A 21,111-nucleotide genomic window follows, 5' to 3' on the forward strand; every position below is an offset into this window, starting at 1 on the left:
GACAGCCTTGGCTTGGATGCCCCTCAGGTGGCTCCAGGGCTCCTCAGCACTCACTGCTCCATCCTGACCTTCAGCACTGAAAGAACCTCCTTTCTTGTCCTCACAGCCATTGAAAAGCCAGGGAATTCACAGAATCCACAGAATTCAGAGAATGACTGGTTTGGAAGAGACCTCCAAGATCTCTGAGTCCAACTCAGCCCCAATGCCTCAGCTAAACCCTGGCACCCAATGCCACATCCAGTCTGGTTTTAAACACATCCAGGGATGGTGACTCCACCACCTCCCTGGGTAGAACATTCCAGAACTTTATCACCCTTTCTGTAAAAAGCCTTTTCCAAATATCCAACCTATATTTCCCTTGGCACAGCTTGAGACCAAATGGTGTTAATAGGGTGGAAACAACCAAAAATGCCCCTTTAATTCCCTGGAGATGTGCTTAGGTTTGGGGCAGGGAGATGGTTTTAAAGCGTTTGCTCATGAGGAGTCCAGGGATGCTGAACTTGAGTTGTCAAATATTCCCTAAAGAGAAATGCTGGACACAGCTGCTCATTGTCATGGCACTGTGTCGTTTCAAAGGATCAAGCCCTGCCTTCCACCTTCCCTTAGTGGGAAGGAAAACTCAGAAATTGGGAAGGAAAGGGAAAACTAATCTCAAGGAGGGGCAAAGCCAAGTCATTATAAATACATACATATATATATATGTATAAGTAAATATAAATTCTTGATGGTGAGTCCAGCGCCTTGTCACTGTCATATTTTCTGAAAAATCCCTTTGCCAGGATTTCTTCTCCTGGGAAGCTGAGAAGCCACAGAGAAAAAGGAAACCAATTCTTATCTCATTTGCTTCTCCTGTGTTGTGCTCACATGTGGAATGTGTTTGGAAATTGTTTATCCAACTGGTGGTTGTTTCATTGGTTTCATGTGAATTGCTTTGACTCTGGCCAATCAGGGCCAAGCTGTGTTGGGATTCTGGAAAGAGTAATGAGTTTTTATTATTAGCTTTTGAGCATTTAGTAGGTATCCTTTCTGTATTCTTTAGTATAGTTTAGTATCACAGACAACTTTTATGGAAAATCCTTTCCTTAGGATTTTTTCCTCCTGAGAAGCCCAGAGGCCTCAGGAACAACATTTAAACAATGATTATCTGTTGCTGTGGAATGCAACAGGTGCATCTGTGATTGGTCTCATGTGGTTGTTGCTAATTAATGGCCAATCACAGCCCAGCTGGCTCGGAATCTCTGTCCAAGCCACAAACCTGTGTTATCATTCTTTCTTCTTCTATTCTTAGCTAGCCTTCTGATGAAATCCTTTCTTGTATTCCTTTAGTATAGTTTTAATGAAATATATATCATAAAATAATAAATCAAGCCTTCAGAAACATGGAGTCAGATCCTCGTCTCTTCCCTCATCCTAAGACCCCTGTGAACACCGTCACAGTTTAGTATAGTGTACTTTAATATAATATAATATCTTAAAATGATAAATCAGGCTTCTGAGAACATGAAGTCAGATTGATCATTGCTGCCTCGTGCGGGGAGCCCCACAGATCCAGCAGGGAGGTACCTGACGATGAAGTCGGAGTGGGCGCTCTGCATGATCTGCTTCTCGGAGCGGATGTGCTCCTGCTGCCGCGTGTCCACGATGTGCCGCTTCTTCAGGATCTTCATGGCAAACGTCTTGGCCTCCTCGCTCTTCAGCTGCACCTGGGAGGACAGGACAGGGTCACACACAGCCCACAGCCCCCACTGGAGTCACACCTGCCTGCCAGCAATCCCACCTCCCTGCCTCCCAGGAGTTCCTCATAGCTCTCCAGTCATGATCCAGGTTTGTAACTGCGTGGCTTACTGCTAAAAAAAGCCTTTTCTAAATGTCACAATTGTTAGGGAAAAGCTAAATGTGGGTGTTGCTCTGGGGTCTGTGGAAACCCAGAGCACTGGGAATATTTCTCTGACCCTGACCCCAGGGCAGCACTGACTCTGACCCTCACTCATGGAGAAAGTTTCCTAAACTCCAGAATAGACTGGAACCCACAAGAGTGTGCAGTAGATTATAGAGAGCAGTGTAGGTGTATCACTTGGTGAGAAATTAAGGTTTGGGATTTTTTGTGTGTTGTGGATGGAAGCAAGATGGAGGGCACAGGGTGTCACCCTGGGTTTCTTCTTCCTCCTTCTCCATGGGTTTGGGTGGCATTTTGGAATTGGGCAGAAAAGTCCCCATGGCAGCTCTTTGGGATCAGTTATTGGGTTAAAAGGGAAAATAATCCAGGTGTCAGTTCTTAATTGGATAGTTTAGTCTTAAAATACCTTGGAACAAGAGATTGTTGGCCATTTTGTGCCTTGCTGCCAAACTCATGGTTGTGAGACTTTTTTACTGGTAAAAAATAATAAACACCTGAGTCTGAACATGAACTACTGTCTCAATTGCCTTCAATCCAGACCCAGAGAAACCAACAACTGGAACCCCAGCAACTGGTACCACCACAGGCTCAGGAGATGTTGCCAGTTAATATCTGGTTTCCCCAACCCCCTTTTCCTCCAGGTCACCCCACCTGTGCTGGCTCTGGCTGGGAATTGCAGGGCTGGGATGGCAATTCCAGGATGAGCAGACCTGGCTTCCCAGCAATTCCAGGGTGAGCAGACCTGCCTTCCCAGCAGCACACCCTGCTCACAGCTTGGCTTCTCACCTTAAGCCTCTGCCCCCTATTTTTAGCCCGGTTCCCCAAGCTGGGGCTGACAGGATTTGTTTGCTTGCTCTCAGGGTAGCCCTGGCAACTTCTGAACCCTGAGCCACCCCGAGGGGCAGGTCCCTATCCCAAATCCAGCTGGAAGGCAGCCAGCCTTCCCATCCTGGCCAACCCTCTCAAAGAAACCCCGCTGTTGACCTCCCAGGCCTCCAAGTCTGCTGAATTCCCCCAGCAGCTGCTCACAACAATATCCCAGTGAGGTGCTTTCCCCCTGTGGAGCACGAGGTGCCATCTGGCAACTTCTGTTTGGGTGTCCTTGTAGGAATTTGGCTTCTGCCAGAGGGAAGCAGCGTGGCTGTCACTGAGCCCTGCCACAAACCCAGCCTGACTTTAGGGTTAGGAGGCAACAATCAGAATTGATTTAATGCCAGATCTGGTTTTGTATTGTTTTCCTGACAGGAATGTGGGTGGATATGAGACATGGCACCTTTGTAGGACCGTGGAATGTGCTGAGTTGGAAGAGCCCCTCAAGGATTATTCAACTCCAGGCCCTCAGACACCTCAATAATCCCACCATGCTCCTGGGAGTGTCATCCAAACTTCCCCCTGGGCTTTTCCCAGGCCACACACCCTGAACTTGAACAGTTTCTTGTCCACCTGCTTTGTTCTGGTGTGGTTCAGGGACCAGGGAAACACCAGGAGAGAGGGGATCCCCAGGGAAACACACACCAGGAGGAGTGGGATCCCTGTGGAAACACCAGGAAGGGTGGGATCCCCATGGAAACACCAGGAGAGATGGTGGGATCCCCAGGGAAACACCAGGAGGGATGGTGAGATCCCCATGGAAACACCAGGAGGGATGGTGGGATCCGCAGGGAAACACCAGGAGGGATGGTGAGATCCCCATATAAACACCAGGAGGAATGGTGGCATGGGATGGGTTTTAAGGTCCCTTCCACCACTCTGGAATTCAAAAACAGGCTGGAAAAAAAGGAGAGATGCAGCCTCTCTGGCTCTCCCATAGCCTTGTTTCATAGGATCACAGCTGGCTCCTCCCGTTGGAACCACTCCAAAATCCTTCCTTTCCTGTATGGTTTTAAACTTCTGCAGTTCTCAGGACACACACAGAACACCATGCCTGAATTTTGTCTGGTTTTTAGCACTTACACAGAAATAAATATGGTTTTACACCCTGGTGCTTTCTCAGGGTGCCTGGGAAAGTGGGTATTGAGGAGATGAAACCCAGAGCTCAATGGAAAAGAGGAAACAAGAGTTATGTGTTTCTTATCCTTCCTCCTTCCCTGCCTGTATGCCCTATAAATCATCCCTACGTGTGTGATATACAGTCTGCAACTCCAGCAATTCCTGTGCTGATCCAATCCCAGCTGACCTTGGGAAAGCGGAAACTTCCATAAATATTTCCCAGAATGCAGAGAAAGCCCCCAGAGAAGGATTTATTTCTGCGTCTGAACATTCCAGGATACTTCCATGGGATGGAGGGACAGGATAGAGGGAATGGCTTCCCAGTGCCAGAGGGCAGGGCTGGATGGGATACGGGGGAGGAATTGGTCCCTGGGAGGGTGGGCAGAGGCTGGGATGGAATTCCCAGAGCAGCTGTGGCTGCCCCTGGATCCCTGGCAGTGCCCAAGGCCAGGCTGGAGCAGCCTGGGACAGTGGAAGGTGTCCCTGCCATGGCAGGGGTGGCACTGGATGAGCTTCGAGCTCCCCACTCACCCCAGTTTCCCTCTGTGTCCCTCTGAATCTCCAAAACAAAGATGCTCATCCAAGGGAATTTTGCTTCCTGTGGAATTCTTCCAATAGGAAGGAGCCAGAAATCCCTGCTTTGCTGAAATGTGGCTATTTCCCCACCACATTAAATAAGAACTGACTCAACAGCAGCACTTCAGGAGCTGAATTCCAAGTGCTCCTGCTTGCTGGCCATTGCCAAGGTCCTGCATTTTCCCTGTTTCCCAGCCTGATCTGGTGGAACCGACCAAAATAGCAGCAGCTGTTGCTGAGAGCAGCGTTTGGAAGGTGAGCTTTCCTGATCCTGGCAGCTGCACACACAGAGTGGCTGCTCCTGTCCCAGCAAGAGGGGACAGCCTGCTCCACCTGCTGAAGGGATTCCTCTTCTCCCAGGATGGAAGAGAATTCCCCAAAATCAGCCAGAGGGGTGGTCAGGGTCTGCTGCCAGGGAACAGGGACAGGACAAGGGGAAAGGGCCTCAGGCTGGGCCAGGGGAGGCTCAGCTGGGACAGCAGCAGCAATTTCTGCATGCAAAGGGTGCTCAGGCCTTGGCAGGGGCTGCCCAGGGAGCTTTGCAGTGCCCAGCCCTGCAGGTGTCCCAGGCAGGGCTGGAGGTGGCACTCAGTGCTCTGGGCTGGGCACAAGGTGGGCACTGGGCACGGCTGGGACTCCAGGGGCTGGCAGGGATCTTCCAGCCCAAATGATCCATAATGATTTTAGGGGCCTTTCCACATTTCCCTTAGGCCAGATTCAGCCTCTCTCCTCACCTAAGTTTAGAGATAAATGATAATTTGCATATCCAAATTACATTCCCACTCCCTACCTCAAGCCAAAATTAATTTAGGGCTGGCTACAGAACGCACTGTGCTGGGTTAGGCTGGACAATAAGTCAAGACTTAAATAAACCCCACCTAAGACACAGCTCAGAGTGCTTTTGGCTGCTCCTGGATCCCTGGCAGTGCCCAAGGCCAGGCTGGATGGGGCTTGGAGCAGCCTGGGACAGTGGAAGGTGTCCCTGCCCATGGCAGGGGTGGAATTTTGGAGCTTCAAAGTCCATCCTGGGATTCTGGGATTTTAGGAGAAGATGGGAAGAAAAATAATGGAGTAAAAGTGAAGTCTACAAGACACATTGTAGGCTGAATTTTGAAGGATGAATCCTTCAAAATTAATTCCAAGTGAGCAGCAGGGTGGTGTCTATGAGAGTGACTTTATTTTTGTTCAAGTAATCCAGATTCCACTGGTTGGGAAAGCCCTGAATTTCCTATCTCAATTAGAGCACTATGGGACTCCATAGAAAAATAATCTGCAAAATTATACACTAAGAAGACACTCAAAAATGCAAATTTAACTATTTTTAATCAAATACTCAACTGTGCTAAACCCCTTTAACTCCACACCCTGACCCCTGCACTGAAAACTGATTTTTGTTGCTTGACAACAAACATAGCCAAACTTTTTATGAGTAAAGGGTAAATATTGGGCAAATACATTAAAATATATTAAAATTTTTGTCTCTCTATAAAGCCCAGAGGTAAAAATTATTTTTGCAGAAATGTCTGGAAGCAAAATGCTAAAAAGCAGTGAGGAATGTCACAGGTTTCATTCAAAAAAAGCATTCAAAGGAAAAGTAAATAGAGGAAGAAGGATTCTATGGCTAAGATATGTGGGAAATGGAAAAACTCACTGCTGTGGGGTCTTGGAAATATCAAATGGAGCTAAACTCCAACAATCCCATCCATGATCCTGCTCTTCTTCCCAGTTTGGATTTGTCGGAAATAAAACCCCTACTTTTATATTTAATTCCCGCCTCCAGCTGGAGCTGAAATCTCTGGCTCAGCTCACATCCTGATCCATCCTCTGCCCAGATTTGATGGACTCCCAACACATCCCATCTTCCCAAACGTTGCCAAGACTCTTTCCATGAACAGACAATCCCAAGGATGTGTTTCCATCTACAAAGGATGCCTTTAGTTTCAACAGGAGTTCAAAATCCAGGGAAAATTAAAACATGGCCCTGTAGTGGTGGGATAAAAGCAAACATCCTGCACACGCTGGAGAAGGGAATATGCTGCAAATGTTGGGAATGGATGGAAAAAAAAGGGTCACATCATCCCCAGAATTTTGCTGAGCTCAGAAAGAGTGATGTCATGTCACAGACATCTTTTATGGAAAATCCTTTCTTTAGGATTTTTCCTCCTGAGAAGCTGAGAGGCCTCAGGAACAAAATGTAAACATTGATTATCTGCTGCTGTGGAATGCAACAGGTGCATCTGTGATTGCTCTCATAGAGTTGTTTATAATTAATGGCCAATCACAGTCAGCTGGCTCGAAATCTCTGTCCAAGCCACAAGCCTTTGTTATCATTCCTTCCTTTCTATTCTTAGCTAATCTTCTGATGAAATCCTTTCTTCTATTCTTTTAGTATAGTTTTAATATAATATATACCATAAAATAATAAATCAAGCCTTCTGAAACACGGAGTCAGATCCTCATCTCTTCCCCACTTGAAGAACCCCTGTGAACAGCGTCACATTGTCAGAAGTGTTTGGGATTTCCTTGGGTATTTGGTCTCAAATTCCTCACTGAAATCCCCAAATCTGCTCCCCTTCATAGCAACCAAAAGATCCGTTCTTTCAAAAGCCAAAGAATTCACAGGATCCTGGAATAACTAAGGCTGGAAAATCCCTCTCAGCCAAGCTGTGCCCAGTGCCCACCTTGTGCCCAGCCCAGAGCACTGAGTGCCACCTCCAGCCCTGCCTGGGACACCTGCAGGGCTGGGCACTGCAAAGCTCCCTGGGCAGCCCCTGCCAAGGCCTGAGCACCCTTTGCATGCAGAAATTGCTGCTGCTGTCCCAGCTGAGCCTCCCCTGGCCCAGCTTGAGGCAATTCCTGACAATTAAACCTAAAAATTAGGAGATTTCCAAGAGAAAAGTGATTTTTCTAATAAAAAAAACTTTGCATTACCTAGGAAAAGCAGCTGGCTTAGGAACTGGAATTGGGCACAGCTGGACATTCCCACCAATAAATATCTGGGTTCTGCATCTGTCAGCCTATCAGAAGACAATTGCAGTTGGTTTTTCTTCGTTATCTAATTAATTCACTAATGGCTTTGTTTACAACACAGGCTGAAGGCTGAAAGAGATTTAATTACACTTCAGAAGCTGGGGCCAGATTTCACTTAAAAAACAAATAAAGCTGAAAAATTCCGTTGTGTCCACTTTGCGCAAAGCCCATAAAACATGTCTGTGACGTTTGATGTGCATATTTTTATTTGTGTCTTTAGAAATCCCCATACTGCAAAGGAATTTTGCTTTTTTGGGGCCACCACGAGGCCAGAAGGAGTGCAGAAGGCAAGGATGTGATTTTTAGCCTCCCTGTGCTCAGCCATCACCTACAGGCATCAATTCCATGGAAAAATGACTCCAATCCTGGATATTGAGCTACTCCAATGTATTTATTTCAGAGCTGTCAAACATAATCTTGATTTAAACCCAGAAGAACTGACCTGGAGCAGATGCTCCGGAGCACAGGACTTGAGTGAAAAGGAAATTAAAGAACAAAGCCAAGAGCAATAAAGGTGAGCAGAGATGATTTCGGAGGGCTGGGGACACCTGCCCTCCATCCCTGTCATGTGAGATGACATTCCCTATGCCAGTGGCACTTGAAATTCTTATTTTCCTGATGTCAATCCTGTATCCCACCTCAGAAGATGCTCAGCTGACATACAGCAGGGAGGCTGAGGTGTAAAATGGAGTGGATGCATCCCAAAAAGGAGTAAAAAGGAGCGGATACATCCTCTCCTGCCTTTTACTGTGGTTCCTCCAACCCTGGATGATTTATCCCTCAAGAAAAACCTAGATAAAAGTCAATTGCATAGCCCAGTTTGGGATGAACAGGAGCATCCATAAGGATGTTGGAAGAGCCACCAAAAACTGAGCAAAAAACCACTCATTCCAAAGCTTTGGAATTTTTTTTCCTGAGATACAGAAAACAAAACCGCCTGGAAAATCAAGACAAAAGGGGATTTCCATGTGTAATGCCCATGGAATTGAAAATAATTTCTATTTTGAAAATAATTTCTATTTTAGGCCGTCTGACCTAAAAGCCATATCCTTGTGCATGGAGGCATGGAAAGGCTGACCTCTCCAAGGCACCAGCATTCCCAGAAGAGTCTGGAAAGCCACATCCATGGAATGTTATTCCTTCTTGGACAATCCCAGTCCCAGATATTCCAGTTTCCCCCAGCAGCCATCTCCAGTGGTGACATTCTGAGGCTTTGTGCCCAAAGCTATAAAATCCCTTTTCCTTGCCATATCCTTCACTTTTTCTGATCCATTTTACTCCTGGAAAGCACAAAAACTGGGAATGTTTGCCAGGAAAATTCCTGCACTTCCATTTTCAGGCAATAAAAGAGCTGATGCCTCCAATATATTTCGCATTTTTAGCCCGAAGCAATAAACCATGTTTTTAATGGAGGAGGTGGAAGCACGAGGCAGCAATTCCAGGCTCAGTTTTGACAAAAGAAATATTTTTTTGGCTTTGGAACAAAATTTCCTTCTGTGGTCAAGAAAAACCAACAAAATCTGGTGTGCTGAGCTACGCTTTTAAATATGTTTTATCTGTGTGCAGTTCAGAGCTACAAAAAATGAGTTTATCCAGAATTTTCCTGTTCAGAAGAGGGGTACCCACCCTGGAAGAAAACCTCTGGGAATGTTTTTCCCACCTCAGGTGGCTTCAGGGTTTCTTGGAGGCTTTTGGGGTGTGAATATCTGCTCAGAATGGAATATTTCTACTCAAGCTGACACCTTGAAGGGACAGAGCATCTCCTGCTCTTCCTCTCACCTGGGCCAGGCTCTCACGTCACCAGGGTGGAGTTTTTGTCACTTTAAGGCTGTCCATGTCACCTGGCCATGGCCCCTGGTGAGGGTCCCACCAGCAAGCCCTCATGGACACAAACTTTGCACCTCCCAAGTTTTTGAGGTTGGCAAAACCCCTTAAAAATGAGCCCAAAACCTTCCCAAGGCTCAAACCAAGCCCCAGGCTGGTGGGCCCCTCACTACAGGGTGGAGAAGGCAGATGTTAATTGAGGGGGCAAATCCCTGCTGTCAGGAGATGAGGGAGGGACTTCAAAAGAGAGCTTGAGCACGACCTCCTGCTCTAAAGCATCCTCAGCAGCTGACTCCTTCAAAATACTCATAAATTGAATATTTATAAACAAAATAATCACACATTAAACCCCAAATCCCAGGAAGGGCCCACAGATGTTCTTTCCTCCACAGGATTTCGTATCTAGTCAGAAAAAGTCAGGGAAGTGCAAACTGAGCTTTGCACACCAAATCTCCTCTTTACATCACAAATAACCACCAAAACCACTCGGTTTTGCCCATTTTACTATCCTTCAGCTCCCACAGGGTTATGGAGAGGAGGCTTCTCTGAGGTTTTGTGGTGGCAACAGGGACTCTGTTCCCCCTGTGCCCGGGCTTGCAGGAGTTCCTGACATTCTGCACGAGTGTCCGGTGTCCGGAGCTCCTCCTGGTGTAACCCAAGTGCCTCTTCCTACTCCAAGGTTTTGTGTTGCCTTGGTGCTGCAAACAACTCCCCGCTGGCTCTGCTTTAAAGGAGAACACAGAGCTCCAAAGCTCCAAGCAGAGCAAAAAGCAGGCTTGGATTCTGTCTTTTTTGCACCCTGTTTGGGGTGTGTTTTCATGGGTCGGGTGCTGAGTGTTCAGCTTGGAGGATAACCAAGTGCAACCACTCTAGAACTGAATAAAAAATGTGAGGGAGAGGCTTTCTACTGTGACTCTGAATCTGGTTAAATAAGATTTTAAGTTGCTCTTCCAATCCCAGTGCTCACCCAATCCTCCAGGTTGTTTTTAAAAGGCCATAATAAATCAATGCCATAAACCACTTAAGAGAGAGAGGAGATGTGCATTCCTCTCCCAGCCTAGGATATAAATCCTCCTTGCCTACTGCAAAGCATTTATTGGTACATTTTTTATGTCTCAGGAAATGTAAGTCAGCTTGCTTCACTAGACAATCCCAGCAGATCATTTTTCTCGGGGTTATTGGGGCGTGATAACAAAGAAAATTAAGCTTTTAACACAGCAGTTGCATGAGGATGTCACACAAAGAAGAAGAGGTCACCTACCAGCTCCACTCTCCCGAAGCCTCCGACTCCCAGGGTGTCGATGATGTTGAAATCCGACAGTTTCAGGTTGGCAAAGAAGGCAGCTTCGGCTTCGTATCTGGAGGTTTTGAGGCGAAAAAATGGAAATTTCTTAGAGGTGCAAACCTGAGCGGCGCGAGCCGCCGCCGTCCCATTGCTGTGGGAGCCTGGGCCAGCCTTTACCTGCTGCACTTCCATCTCAGCTCTCAAAATTCACTTTTCTGCTGCTCCCAATCCCAGCATGGCTCCGGAGGGCATGGTTTTCCAAATTTTTCAATTTAATGTTTTTTTTTTTCCATAGAAAACATCCCTACTGAGGGTGCAAAGCCAATGCCTGGCACTGCATTGCAGCTCCCAAGGCTGGGCACTTTCTAGCCATCTTCTCCTGGGTGAGGCTTGCTTGTAAATATTTTGGTGTCTTTAAGGATTTTTTGGAAGATAGAAGTCTCTCCTAGGAGTTTCTCATCTCCACAGGCTGGCAGCAGTTTCTATAAATGTTTATTGGAAGTGGCAGGATCACTAAAGGTCCCCGGAGAGAAATCCCAGCCAGGTTTTATGAAATCAGATCTGATAAAGCTGCAAATGCCTGAAATGAATGACTTCAGGCACAGATCAACATTTCTATAAGGATATCTTCACTTGTTCTCCTCCTCTAAACCCACTCAGAGCAGCCATCCCAAGCCAGGAGGTCCCAAAATCCTGATGCTCTCTGTTTATCCCCACAACACCACGCGCCTGAGTAAGGAACACGCAACTCCAACCCGAGCAAGCCTGCCAGAATCAGCTTCCCATGCCTGTCCATGACCATAATCCCCCCAAAATAGCTCCTTGTTAAGGTTTAGGGTATTTTTAGAAAGGCTTGGAGGGGAAATGGATGAGAAGGATCCACCCCCCCCATAAAATGTGACATTTGTCTGCCGGAGAGTCCCTGGGTGTGTCCGACCTTTGGCTGTGGGTGACTTTATGGGATAAGAGTTGGCTGGATTATGGAGAGAGGCTTGGAGGGTGCAAGGCTTCATTTTAGCTGGAATAGCTTGGAATTAACAGTAGGGAATAATCACTGGAGGCTTTGCTCATGCAGGGTGACAGCAGTGGGAAGATGAGCCACCATCCCACTCCCGTGGCCAGCTTTGGGACATTCCCACCCTGATTATTTCATTAACAGATTCACTTCAAACCACCTCCTCTGCTCTATTTAAAACCTCAATGCCAATGGGGGATTGAGATCAAAACTCCATCATTTTCCAAGTGAAAAGGGAAACCTACAAATAAGAGTCCAACAATGTGAAAGGTCACATCACAAAGCCCCAAATCTGAGGCAATAAAGCACAATTTTCTCCCAGGGGCTGCTGTCAACAAATGACTTCAGCTCTGCTTTGTTTTTTATGCTGTCACCAGATCCTGTTGGTGACCTTGCTCCTGATGCATCTGACTTTGGAAGCCAATCAGCTCGGAGCCTGCTGTGAACTTGGGATAACCTTGTGTGCCACAGCTGCTCATTGATCCCTCCGTGCTCATCACGAGGCGAACGCTGAGCTGGCACTAAAAAAGGATTGAAATGTCCCCCTCCAAAGCACAGCACAGCCATCATTTCAGGGCTGACAGAGCGGTGAGGGCCTCTCCTTTCCATGATGAATGGACAGAACAGTTGAACAACTTTAATGATTTCTAATTGCCAGGAAGATGAAATCCCAGCTTGGAAAATTTCCTGCCAATGCACAAATAGAGGTAAAATTTCAGGGTCACACCACGGTTTGGGCTGGAAGGGACCTTCAAAACCACCTGATTTCAACCTCCCTGCCATGGGCAGGGACACCTTCCATGGGTAAGGAAGCTGAAATCTTCTGGATTTGCATGGGAACAAGTCAAAAAAAAAACCTGCATTATTTTGCTTAGAAAAATACTTGCTGCATTCTTGGCATTACTTTGGGAAATCCCTTGGCCAGTTCCCTCTGTCACACTCCTTGGATGTAGTGAGAACACACAAGTGCAGCAAAGCAGATGAGGCGAATTGGATGCATTTTTTTTTTTCCTAAATACTGTGCAACAAACCTCCAAACCATAAAAGAAATGCTAAAAATATGCAGTGAAACAAAACACAGGTAAAATTAAGCAAACAAACAAGCCCTTCCCATGCCCACTAACAACAGTGCCACTGGAATTCTGTTTTATTCCCACCTACAAAAGTCCAAGTCCACTTAAACACCAAATTCCTATAAATTAAGTCGTCATGCATTCCAAACCTGCTAAGCTGGAGGAGAAATATCTTCAATAAAAAGATGAAAATACAAATATTCCCAAACTAAATCAGAACCCAGGGGTATGATCCTCATCAAGGAGTTTAGAATTCCTTCCAAATTCCTGAAGCTGAGCGTGCTGCTCCCTGAACAGAAGCTCCTCAGGTTCTGTAGTGTGAGCTCTCCTTGCTCAACAGAACAATGGTAAAAAACATCTGTGGTGTTTGATTTTACCTCCCAAAGTAAAGAGGCACTGGGAGGGAAGTGCTAAGGAATACAGAAGGCAGCTTCTGTATATTTATGTAGTAATAGTAATAGTAATAGCAATAGTAATAATATATTTAACAAATTTAATATATTCAATATATTTAATATATTTAATATATTAAAATATTAATATTTTTCTGTAGGAAAATGTTAATTTCTGGATCAGCATAAAGAATCTGTAAGTCAGGAATGTTTGGGATATTCACAGGGTGGCTCAGGCTGTGGCTCCAGGGTGGCTCCAGCAGGGCCATCCCAGAGCCCAGGGCACAGCATTGTGTGCAGCCAGCTGTGCCCCAGCCCCAGAACAGAGGCGGGATGAGAGCAGGGACAGTTTGGCCCCACTTGTGCAGGATTAAGTGGGAATAACTCAACCCTTTGTGGAACAAATCCACCTCTGCTTAGGCAGGGGGCTTTTCTCCACCTTGGAGATGCCAAAACCTCATGCAATTCCTCTTTAATCGAGCAGTTTTATTGTAAATCCCAGCCTTATGCCAGTGCTTGGAGACTTTCCAAATAATCACATGCTTTCCTGACTCTGGAAGAGTTTAAATTCCTGGATTAATTGATGGGAGGAGTGCTGGGAAGACACCTTGGAGGCACAAGTGGCATCACAGGCACACTCTGGAGCCGTGCACGCACCAGGCCTGAGCTTCCTGCACTGGGATTTCTGGGCTTGTTTGTCTCCAGTGGAATTAGCTATAATTAAAAAAGAGCCTTTCCCTGGTTATTTTGGTAATTGTGCTGCTCATCCCAGGTCAAAATGCCAGGACAATTCCAGCTGGAAGTGCACAAGAAGAAAAGATACAGGTGTGATCCAAAAGCAATGAACAGTCTTTATTAAAGAGCTTTTAAAATGAAGGTTGAGCTTTTCACAGGAGCTGGTGGGACACCAGGAATCAACTCCCAGTGGGCTCCTCATGGAATTTTTTGCTTATTGAAGCAGGTTTTCGTCACCTACTGACACTAGCCCACCCTTGGCAGGGCTCACAGCCCACTCCTGAAGGTGACAGCAGAGTGGGTGCTCAGAGAGAAGCACAGGAGATGTTCAGCTCTGAGTTAGGCAGGAGCATCCTGCAGAGCCTCCAAGCTCTTCTCCCAGATTTCCTGTGAATCTGAATGGCAAAAAACCTCCTCTGGAAGAGCTGGGGCTTGGGAACACCACTGCTTTCCCTGCCTCCAGATAAAATACCTGTTCCTGAGGAGCTGCTTGGCCTCAGGCTCCTCTTGGGCATGGACAGGCACCACATACAAGACATCAGAGCAATCGGGGAAATTCCACCTTCCAATATCCCAGTCCTTTGAAATAGCAGTGCAGGAGCCACAGTGCAAAATATCTGGGCAATGCTGGGCCTAAGGGGAAAGGAAATCCTGTGGTTCCTCATGCTCCTGGAGGTTTCCCAGCATTTAAATGAGCCACTGCCTCCTAGCTTTGCCTCCTAAAACAATGAACAACAACAAAAATAATTAAATAATTGTGTTACCCAGGCAGCTGATGAACTAGAAAATGTGAGGAGCAAAGGTTTGCAATTACCCAACTGCTCAGCTCTGCTGAAGTAGCTCCTGATTCCCATCCTAACCGTGTTGGGAAACACCAGACATCTGTTAGCAAACTGTCATCTCCAGAGAAAACTTGGCTCCTCTCCACCTGCAGGCTGCCAGCCAGCCAGGAATTGCAACCAAATGAGAACCAAACACCCTGATCTGAGCAAATGCCACCAGTTTGGGGGGATAAACCCAGAATTTGGGAGCCTTCCCCACTGGCAGACACCAGCTTTGTTTAACAAGCAGCTTTTTATTTGGTTTTTTGGTCAGCCTGATCACTACCTCACCCATCACTGAGGAAATGCATTTCTGAAGATGGAAATTATGGAATCTCTGCAAAAACTGGGAAAAGTGGAGCTGCATCACCTGGATGGTGATGATCAGAGCCAGCCTGCAAGGAGACACAGGTGAAGTGAGCCTGAGATCCACAGGTGGGGTGAGGAGGGAAATACACCCCAAAACTAAACCTTATTTCTGTGCCCACTAAAAGTCTTCTGCTTATTTTAAGATACAGTGAGATTCTAAAGGGGTCAGAGAATCATGGAATAGTTTGGCATGCAAAGGACCTTCATAATCTTGCTGTTCCAAACACCTTCCACCAGACCAGGCTGCTCCCAACCCTTTCTTGAACACTTCCAAGATGGGGCAGCCACAATTTGTTTCTTATTAAATGCTGCTTCTGATGGAGTAATTAAAAAATAATCTTTGTAAAAGAAAGCAAGAATTCCCCCAAATCTTCAGTTCTGTGGCTATTCTAACTCTCCATCTAACTGCCCATATTTTAGCTGGGATGAAATAACCCACTGCTTCTGGTCCATCCATGAGACCCTGCCTGCCTGGTACCCTGAAATCATGTAAAGCTCCCTAGATTGGATTTGTGCTGTGTCAAATTTGAGTAAAAGTGAATAATGGCAAGTGGCAGGGACATGGCTGCAATTGCTGTCACCAGGAGGTGACATCCTTGAAAGTGATGTAAGGAGGAGCAGATGCAGCAAATGGTGGCAGGGCTGCCACAGCTTCCCTTCCCTCCCCTGCTGGCTCCAATGGCTCTGAAAAGCTCAGGATCACATCTTTCCAAGGGATTTGGGGCAATGGGGAATCCAGGAAGAGGTGAAAGTGAAAACAAAAGCACCTTGTGTCCTCATGATGAGATGCTGAGCTTCAGCTGTGCCCTGTTTGAGGGACACAGGGGAGCAGGGACAGTCACAGGGCACTGACACAACCAGCAGGATCCAGAGCCTGGGAATGCCTGGAAGCAAATTCCTGGGAGGCACTGAGAGCAAATCCCTATTTCTTAGTGGTGTAGTGCCACTCATCCTCTCAGAGGTCCCATCCTAGGTGCAAACCCTTCTTATCCAGCATTGCCTCTGGATATCAATCCATGGGGTCAGGACTTCTGGGGGGAGATGTTCCCTGACAAACTTTTGGAGCAAGAAAAAACAAGCAGGGCATGAAACCAAGCCTTGTTGGGAAAGGCCAAACCTGCTCCCCAGACTTCTCCAGGATCTGAGCACTCCCAGGTCTCCATGGATCAGCTGGAAGGGGGTGCTGGCCCCAAAATGCCCCTCGGGCAGAGTAGGCAGTGAGAGCAGGGAATAACAATGGTCTGCATGTAGGGGTGATGCCTTGAGAAGGCTGGCCTAGAACAGAGTTAAAGAATGAAGCAGGGATTTATTAAAAGGCTCTCCTCCATGGATCCACCTTGGGCAGCACAAGAGCCCAGCCAGGGCTGCACCCAAGGCGAACCAAAATGGGCACAAAATGGACACCTGGTCATGGGGTCTGTCACTTTTATCAGTTCTGCTCCATTTGCATATCCTAGTTAATTGTCCAATTCCAGCTTTAGCCCATGCAGCCCCATCCTGCTTGTTTTTCTCTCTTCAGTCCATGTTGTTTGTGCTCTTGGGTCTGAAATTTGGATCATTTGTCCTTGGTCCCCAGCTAGAGCAGGAATTGTTTCTCACCATCCCCTAATGTGAAGCTCAGACCCACAGACACTAAAGCAGCACAGAATCTGAAAAATATAAAAGCTAAAACCTGAAACATCATGTGAAAGGCCTCTGTGCTCCTTCCTCTGCGTACCACATGCCCATCTCCTCATGATGCACAAATGCACCTGGGAACTTCCCAAAGCTCCTTTCAGGGAAATCTGCCATTCCAAGGAAAAACTGCCATTCCAAGCAAAAGCCCAGCTCTTTGCCTGTTTTCCTGTTCATCACAAACATTACAGAACAGCTGAATTCATTCCCAGCTCTGTCACGTTTTTGCCATTTATGAGCTCGCTCACAAGTTCAGATCCCAAAATTATTCCAGGATCTCTCCATCAATAATTCCTGCCTGGGATTAGCTACCCTATAATGCCAATCCAGGGAGGGATGGATGCCACCCACTGACCCTGGCTGCTCAGAGAGGATTTACCTCCAGATGAGGATTTGCTGCCCTGCCCCAAGGGAGACCAAGAAGAAGAACATAAAACTCATCTTCTACTCTCAATTTTTCTGTTTTTTTTTTTTAATTGCAAACCATACTGAAAGAGTGAAAAGATGGATCTGTGGATGGATCCAAGGTAAACAGATGGGAATAAAAACCCAGGTGTTCCTTAGATCAGGTATCTCCTTCCAGCCCACCCTTCTGAGGTGGCTTGAACTCCAGATTTAGCTGCTCCTCTCACTGCCTTCCACATCTGACACCTTCAAAAATCTAAACCAAGAGCTTTTTCCTTGGGATTTTTAAAAGACATATGCTGGTGGTGCCACTGGGTTTGAAGCTGCAGCTGCTGAGACCATTGTGTCACGGACATATTTTATGAAAAATGCTTTTGCTAGGGTCTTTTCTCCTGAGAAGCTGAGAGGCCTCAGAAATGAAATGTAAACAAAGATTATCTGCTGCTGTGGAATGCAGCAGGTGAATCTTTGATTGGTCTCATGTCATTGTTTTTAATTAATGGCCAATCACAGTCCAGCTGTGATTGGACTCGCTGGTCAGTCACAAGATTTTGTTATCATTCCACTTCTTTCCTTTCAAGCCTTCTGATGAAATCCTTTCTTCTATTCTTTTAGTATAGTTTTAATATATAATTTTATTTTATAATAATATATATAATAAAATAATAAATCAGCCTTCTGAAACATGGAGTCAAGATTCTCGTCTCTTCCCTTGTCCTGGGACCCCTGTGAACACCACCACACCATTGCATGGAAAAGAAAGGCTGGAATTCTTCTCAAGTCCATGGTTTAAGGGCTGGGAATTTCTCTTGCATGCCCCAGCACCTGAACTCACAGCCTTTCACATCAGGAAAAAATTACACACCCCTGCTTCAGATTTTCTTACAGAAAGAGAGCTTTGAGTGGCAGCTCAAAGCTAAACCAGATGTTAAAGCCATGGCATCTCTAACTTCCTCTGGAAGGGGATCTGAAATTAAATATATAGGGTTAAATACTCACAGGTTCACTTATCCCCTCTCCTTTTTAAAAGCAAATCACTTTTCAGTGAGAGCTCAGCAACACAAACATGATACTGTGCTGTTGCAGCGAGCTGAGCTCATCCCAGGTTAGTTCAGTAGTTAAACAAAGAGATTTGTTGGCATTATGGGGCTTTGAAGACTTGGATGTTGCACAGGTCTCACCCAGAATTGTTACTGAACACACTGAAATGCAGCCAAAGCAGCTCAGAAAGTGTTTCTTTGAAAAGTCTGGATTTTCTGAAAAGAGTTTTGTTGAAGCCCTAAATGTGCCAAGAGATTGGTGATACCTCACTGAACACCTCGTGCTGCTGGATTCAGTGCCTCCCACCCCACAGTGGGACCTCATCTGAGAGAAAACCCCTTCAAATGCGAATTTCACCTTGTTTTTCCACCCAGATATTCACACGGGATCCTCTCCTATTGTAACACAGAGAAGTTCATCACTCCCTTTAAAGATCACAAGAGTCTGAGCCCTCAAGAGTCTGAGCTCCCAAAATCTCAACCTCTCCACTCCCCACAAGTTGTGGAATTGTTCATTAAACATCTACAAGATATTGATGGGCCAAAAAAAGCCACAATTTCAGTGCAAGGGCCAAAAAAATGGGATAGAAAATGCCAACTGATGGGAACTCCATGGAGATCAGAGCCTAGGTGCTCTCAGAAGAGCACAAAGAGATTTTTTGGGGAACACAGCCCCTGATTTTCTCTGGAAGTCACAGGGAGATCCACATGGAAATGTGTATTTGTTTTTCAGATGCACATGTTCATCCTGAGCTCCAAAAAATACAGCTCCATGCTTCCAACAGGACTCTCCCCACCTCCTGCTAAAATGTCCTGAAATAGTTCAAACAAGACACCCTACAGCATAGTCTGATTAAACCCCCCCAGATTTTAATCCATTTTAATTAAAAGGGGCGGAGGGAGGATGTGGAGTATTCCTTCCTCTGGTGGAGTTTCCTGTTCTGTGCAGTATTAGAGGATATTGCTTAAGGATGGGGGTTGTTCCTTCTCTTTTCCCTCTCTTTTTCCTGGTCTCTTGTTTTAATTCTGGGTGATTTTAGCTGGAGACCATAAAAATGCCTCACAGCACATTCTATCCTGGCCCAGGGAACAAATTCCTAAGGAAAAGCAGAAGATCTCTCACAACACCTCAAATGCTGCACTCAGACCTCTCACAACCTCATTTCATCCCATTGGGAATTTCTTTTCTATTTTTGGGGATATTTTTGCCATTTTTTGGAAATATTTGGGGCATTTTTGGGCACTTTTTTGGGGCATTTTTTGGGCATTCACCTTGGTCACTGGCAGCGCCACCAGGAGCCAAATCCAGGGGAGTTTTGGGCAAAATTTTGGGATTTTGGGGGGATTTTTTGGGATTTTTAAAGAATTTTTAATAAATTTTTTGAAAATTTTTTGGGATTTTTTTCAGAACTTTTAATAAATTTGGGGAAAATTTTTGTGGACTTTTCTTGATTTTTTTTAATTTCTTGGATTTTGGGGGGAATTTTGCGGGATTTTTTTTATTTTTAGGCAATTTGGGGGGATTTTTTGGGGAAATTTTGCAGAATTTTGGGGGGATTTGGGTTGTTTTTTTTTTTTTAATTTGTGGGGAATAATTTGGGAATTTTTGGTATAAAATGGAATTTCGGAATTTGGGAATATTTGGTATAAAATGGAAAAGCAGTAAAATGTTATTTATCAACAGCCAAATAAATTAATATTCAAATCATGGATTCCTGGGGCAAATTGGGGTTTAAACCCCCAGATTCAGCAGATTCAGATTTCTGTGAGAACACCCACCCAACTCCTAAAGGAATAACACAAAGGCCGTGGAAAACAAACTTCCCACAGTGATCTTTAATTCCCTTGAATATTTTAGAAGGGGAAAAAAATGAGTATTTTGATGAAAAAGGAGACAATTCCCTGAATTCCCTCTTTTGTCCTCATTAGTTTCAGATTCAACAGTTTGGATCTATAGACAATAAAATCTCTTTGGAAAAGAGGGAATCAAGGGTTTTTCCTTTCACTTTTCTGACTGAATTCAGAGGCAATACCTACAGATCCCTTGGGGATTTTTTTTCTTTTGGAAAACACCAAGGGGAACATGGAAAACAACTTAGGAAAACAAGAATTTTGCATTAAAATTCCAAATTTACTAAGCAAGGCCAATACATCCCAAACTGGATTCCAAGGTACCACTGAACAACACCAAAGGTATTTTAGGGAAAATTGTTGGGATTCATTGGGAAAGAGCCTCAGTTCCACCTTTGGAAAGCCAGACATGATCTCAAGGAAAGCTCAGCCTAACTACACCTTGAAATTGCTCTAATCACAGTAGTGGAAGATGGAATCTCCCCAGCTAATTACAAAGTGCTAATTAGATCCCAAGAACCCCAAAAATGGTGTCAACTCCAAGGAGCCCTTTTTGCCTCCAGCCTCCAGGCAGGACCTGCATGGGAAAGCTCACCATGGCAACTTGGTTGCAGCTTTCTCTTCTTAAATTTTTTAAGGAATGTGGGGAGCGGATCAATAAATTGATGATGTCAGACACACTTATTTGTCCAACTCGCTGTGTTCATCACTTACTGTGCATTTGTTCAGGTCCCAGGGGTTTCAGGCTGCTCTGCCAGTGTTTTGCCCTCGGTTCTTTTTTCCCGATGGGAAATTTTTTCCCTGTGGGAGTAAATCCCTTGCAAGAGGGATTCCAGCTTGGCTAAGAGGCAGAGCTCTACCTTGAGAGAACCTGTGTTCCTTCTCCAAGGGCTGGGAGGGGCATTGCATGGAATCATGGAATGGTTTGGAATGGAAGGGACCCCAAATCCCATCCAGTGCCACCTCTGCCATGGGCAGGGACACTTTCCAGCATCCCAGGCTGCTCCAACCTCATATTGAGCACTTCCAGGGATCCAGAGGCTTCTCTGGACACCCTGTGCCAGGGCCTGCCCACCCTCCCAGAGAACAATTCCTAATTCCCAATATCCCATCCATCCCTGCCCTCTGACAGTGG

At 45.8% G+C, this 21,111-nt stretch overlaps 1 protein-coding gene across 2 annotated transcripts in view; it reads right to left on the reverse strand.

Annotated features, from left to right (window-relative positions):
- PRKG1 (protein kinase cGMP-dependent 1) overlaps positions 1-21,111 on the reverse strand; it is a 389,824-nt gene that overhangs the window by 16,319 nt on the left and 352,394 nt on the right. For both annotated transcript variants that reach the window (XM_063164082.1, XM_063164081.1), the window contains exons 10-11: positions 10,578-10,674; positions 1,564-1,703 (exon numbers count right to left, since the gene is read on the reverse strand). In XM_063164082.1, coding sequence (XP_063020152.1) covers positions 1,564-1,703; positions 10,578-10,674 — 237 coding nt within the window. The remainder of the gene's footprint in view (positions 1-1,563; positions 1,704-10,577; positions 10,675-21,111) is intronic.

This window comes from Melospiza melodia, chromosome 9 (genome assembly GCF_035770615.1).
Source record: "Melospiza melodia melodia isolate bMelMel2 chromosome 9, bMelMel2.pri, whole genome shotgun sequence".
NCBI classification, from domain to species: Eukaryota; Metazoa; Chordata; class Aves; order Passeriformes; family Passerellidae; genus Melospiza; species Melospiza melodia.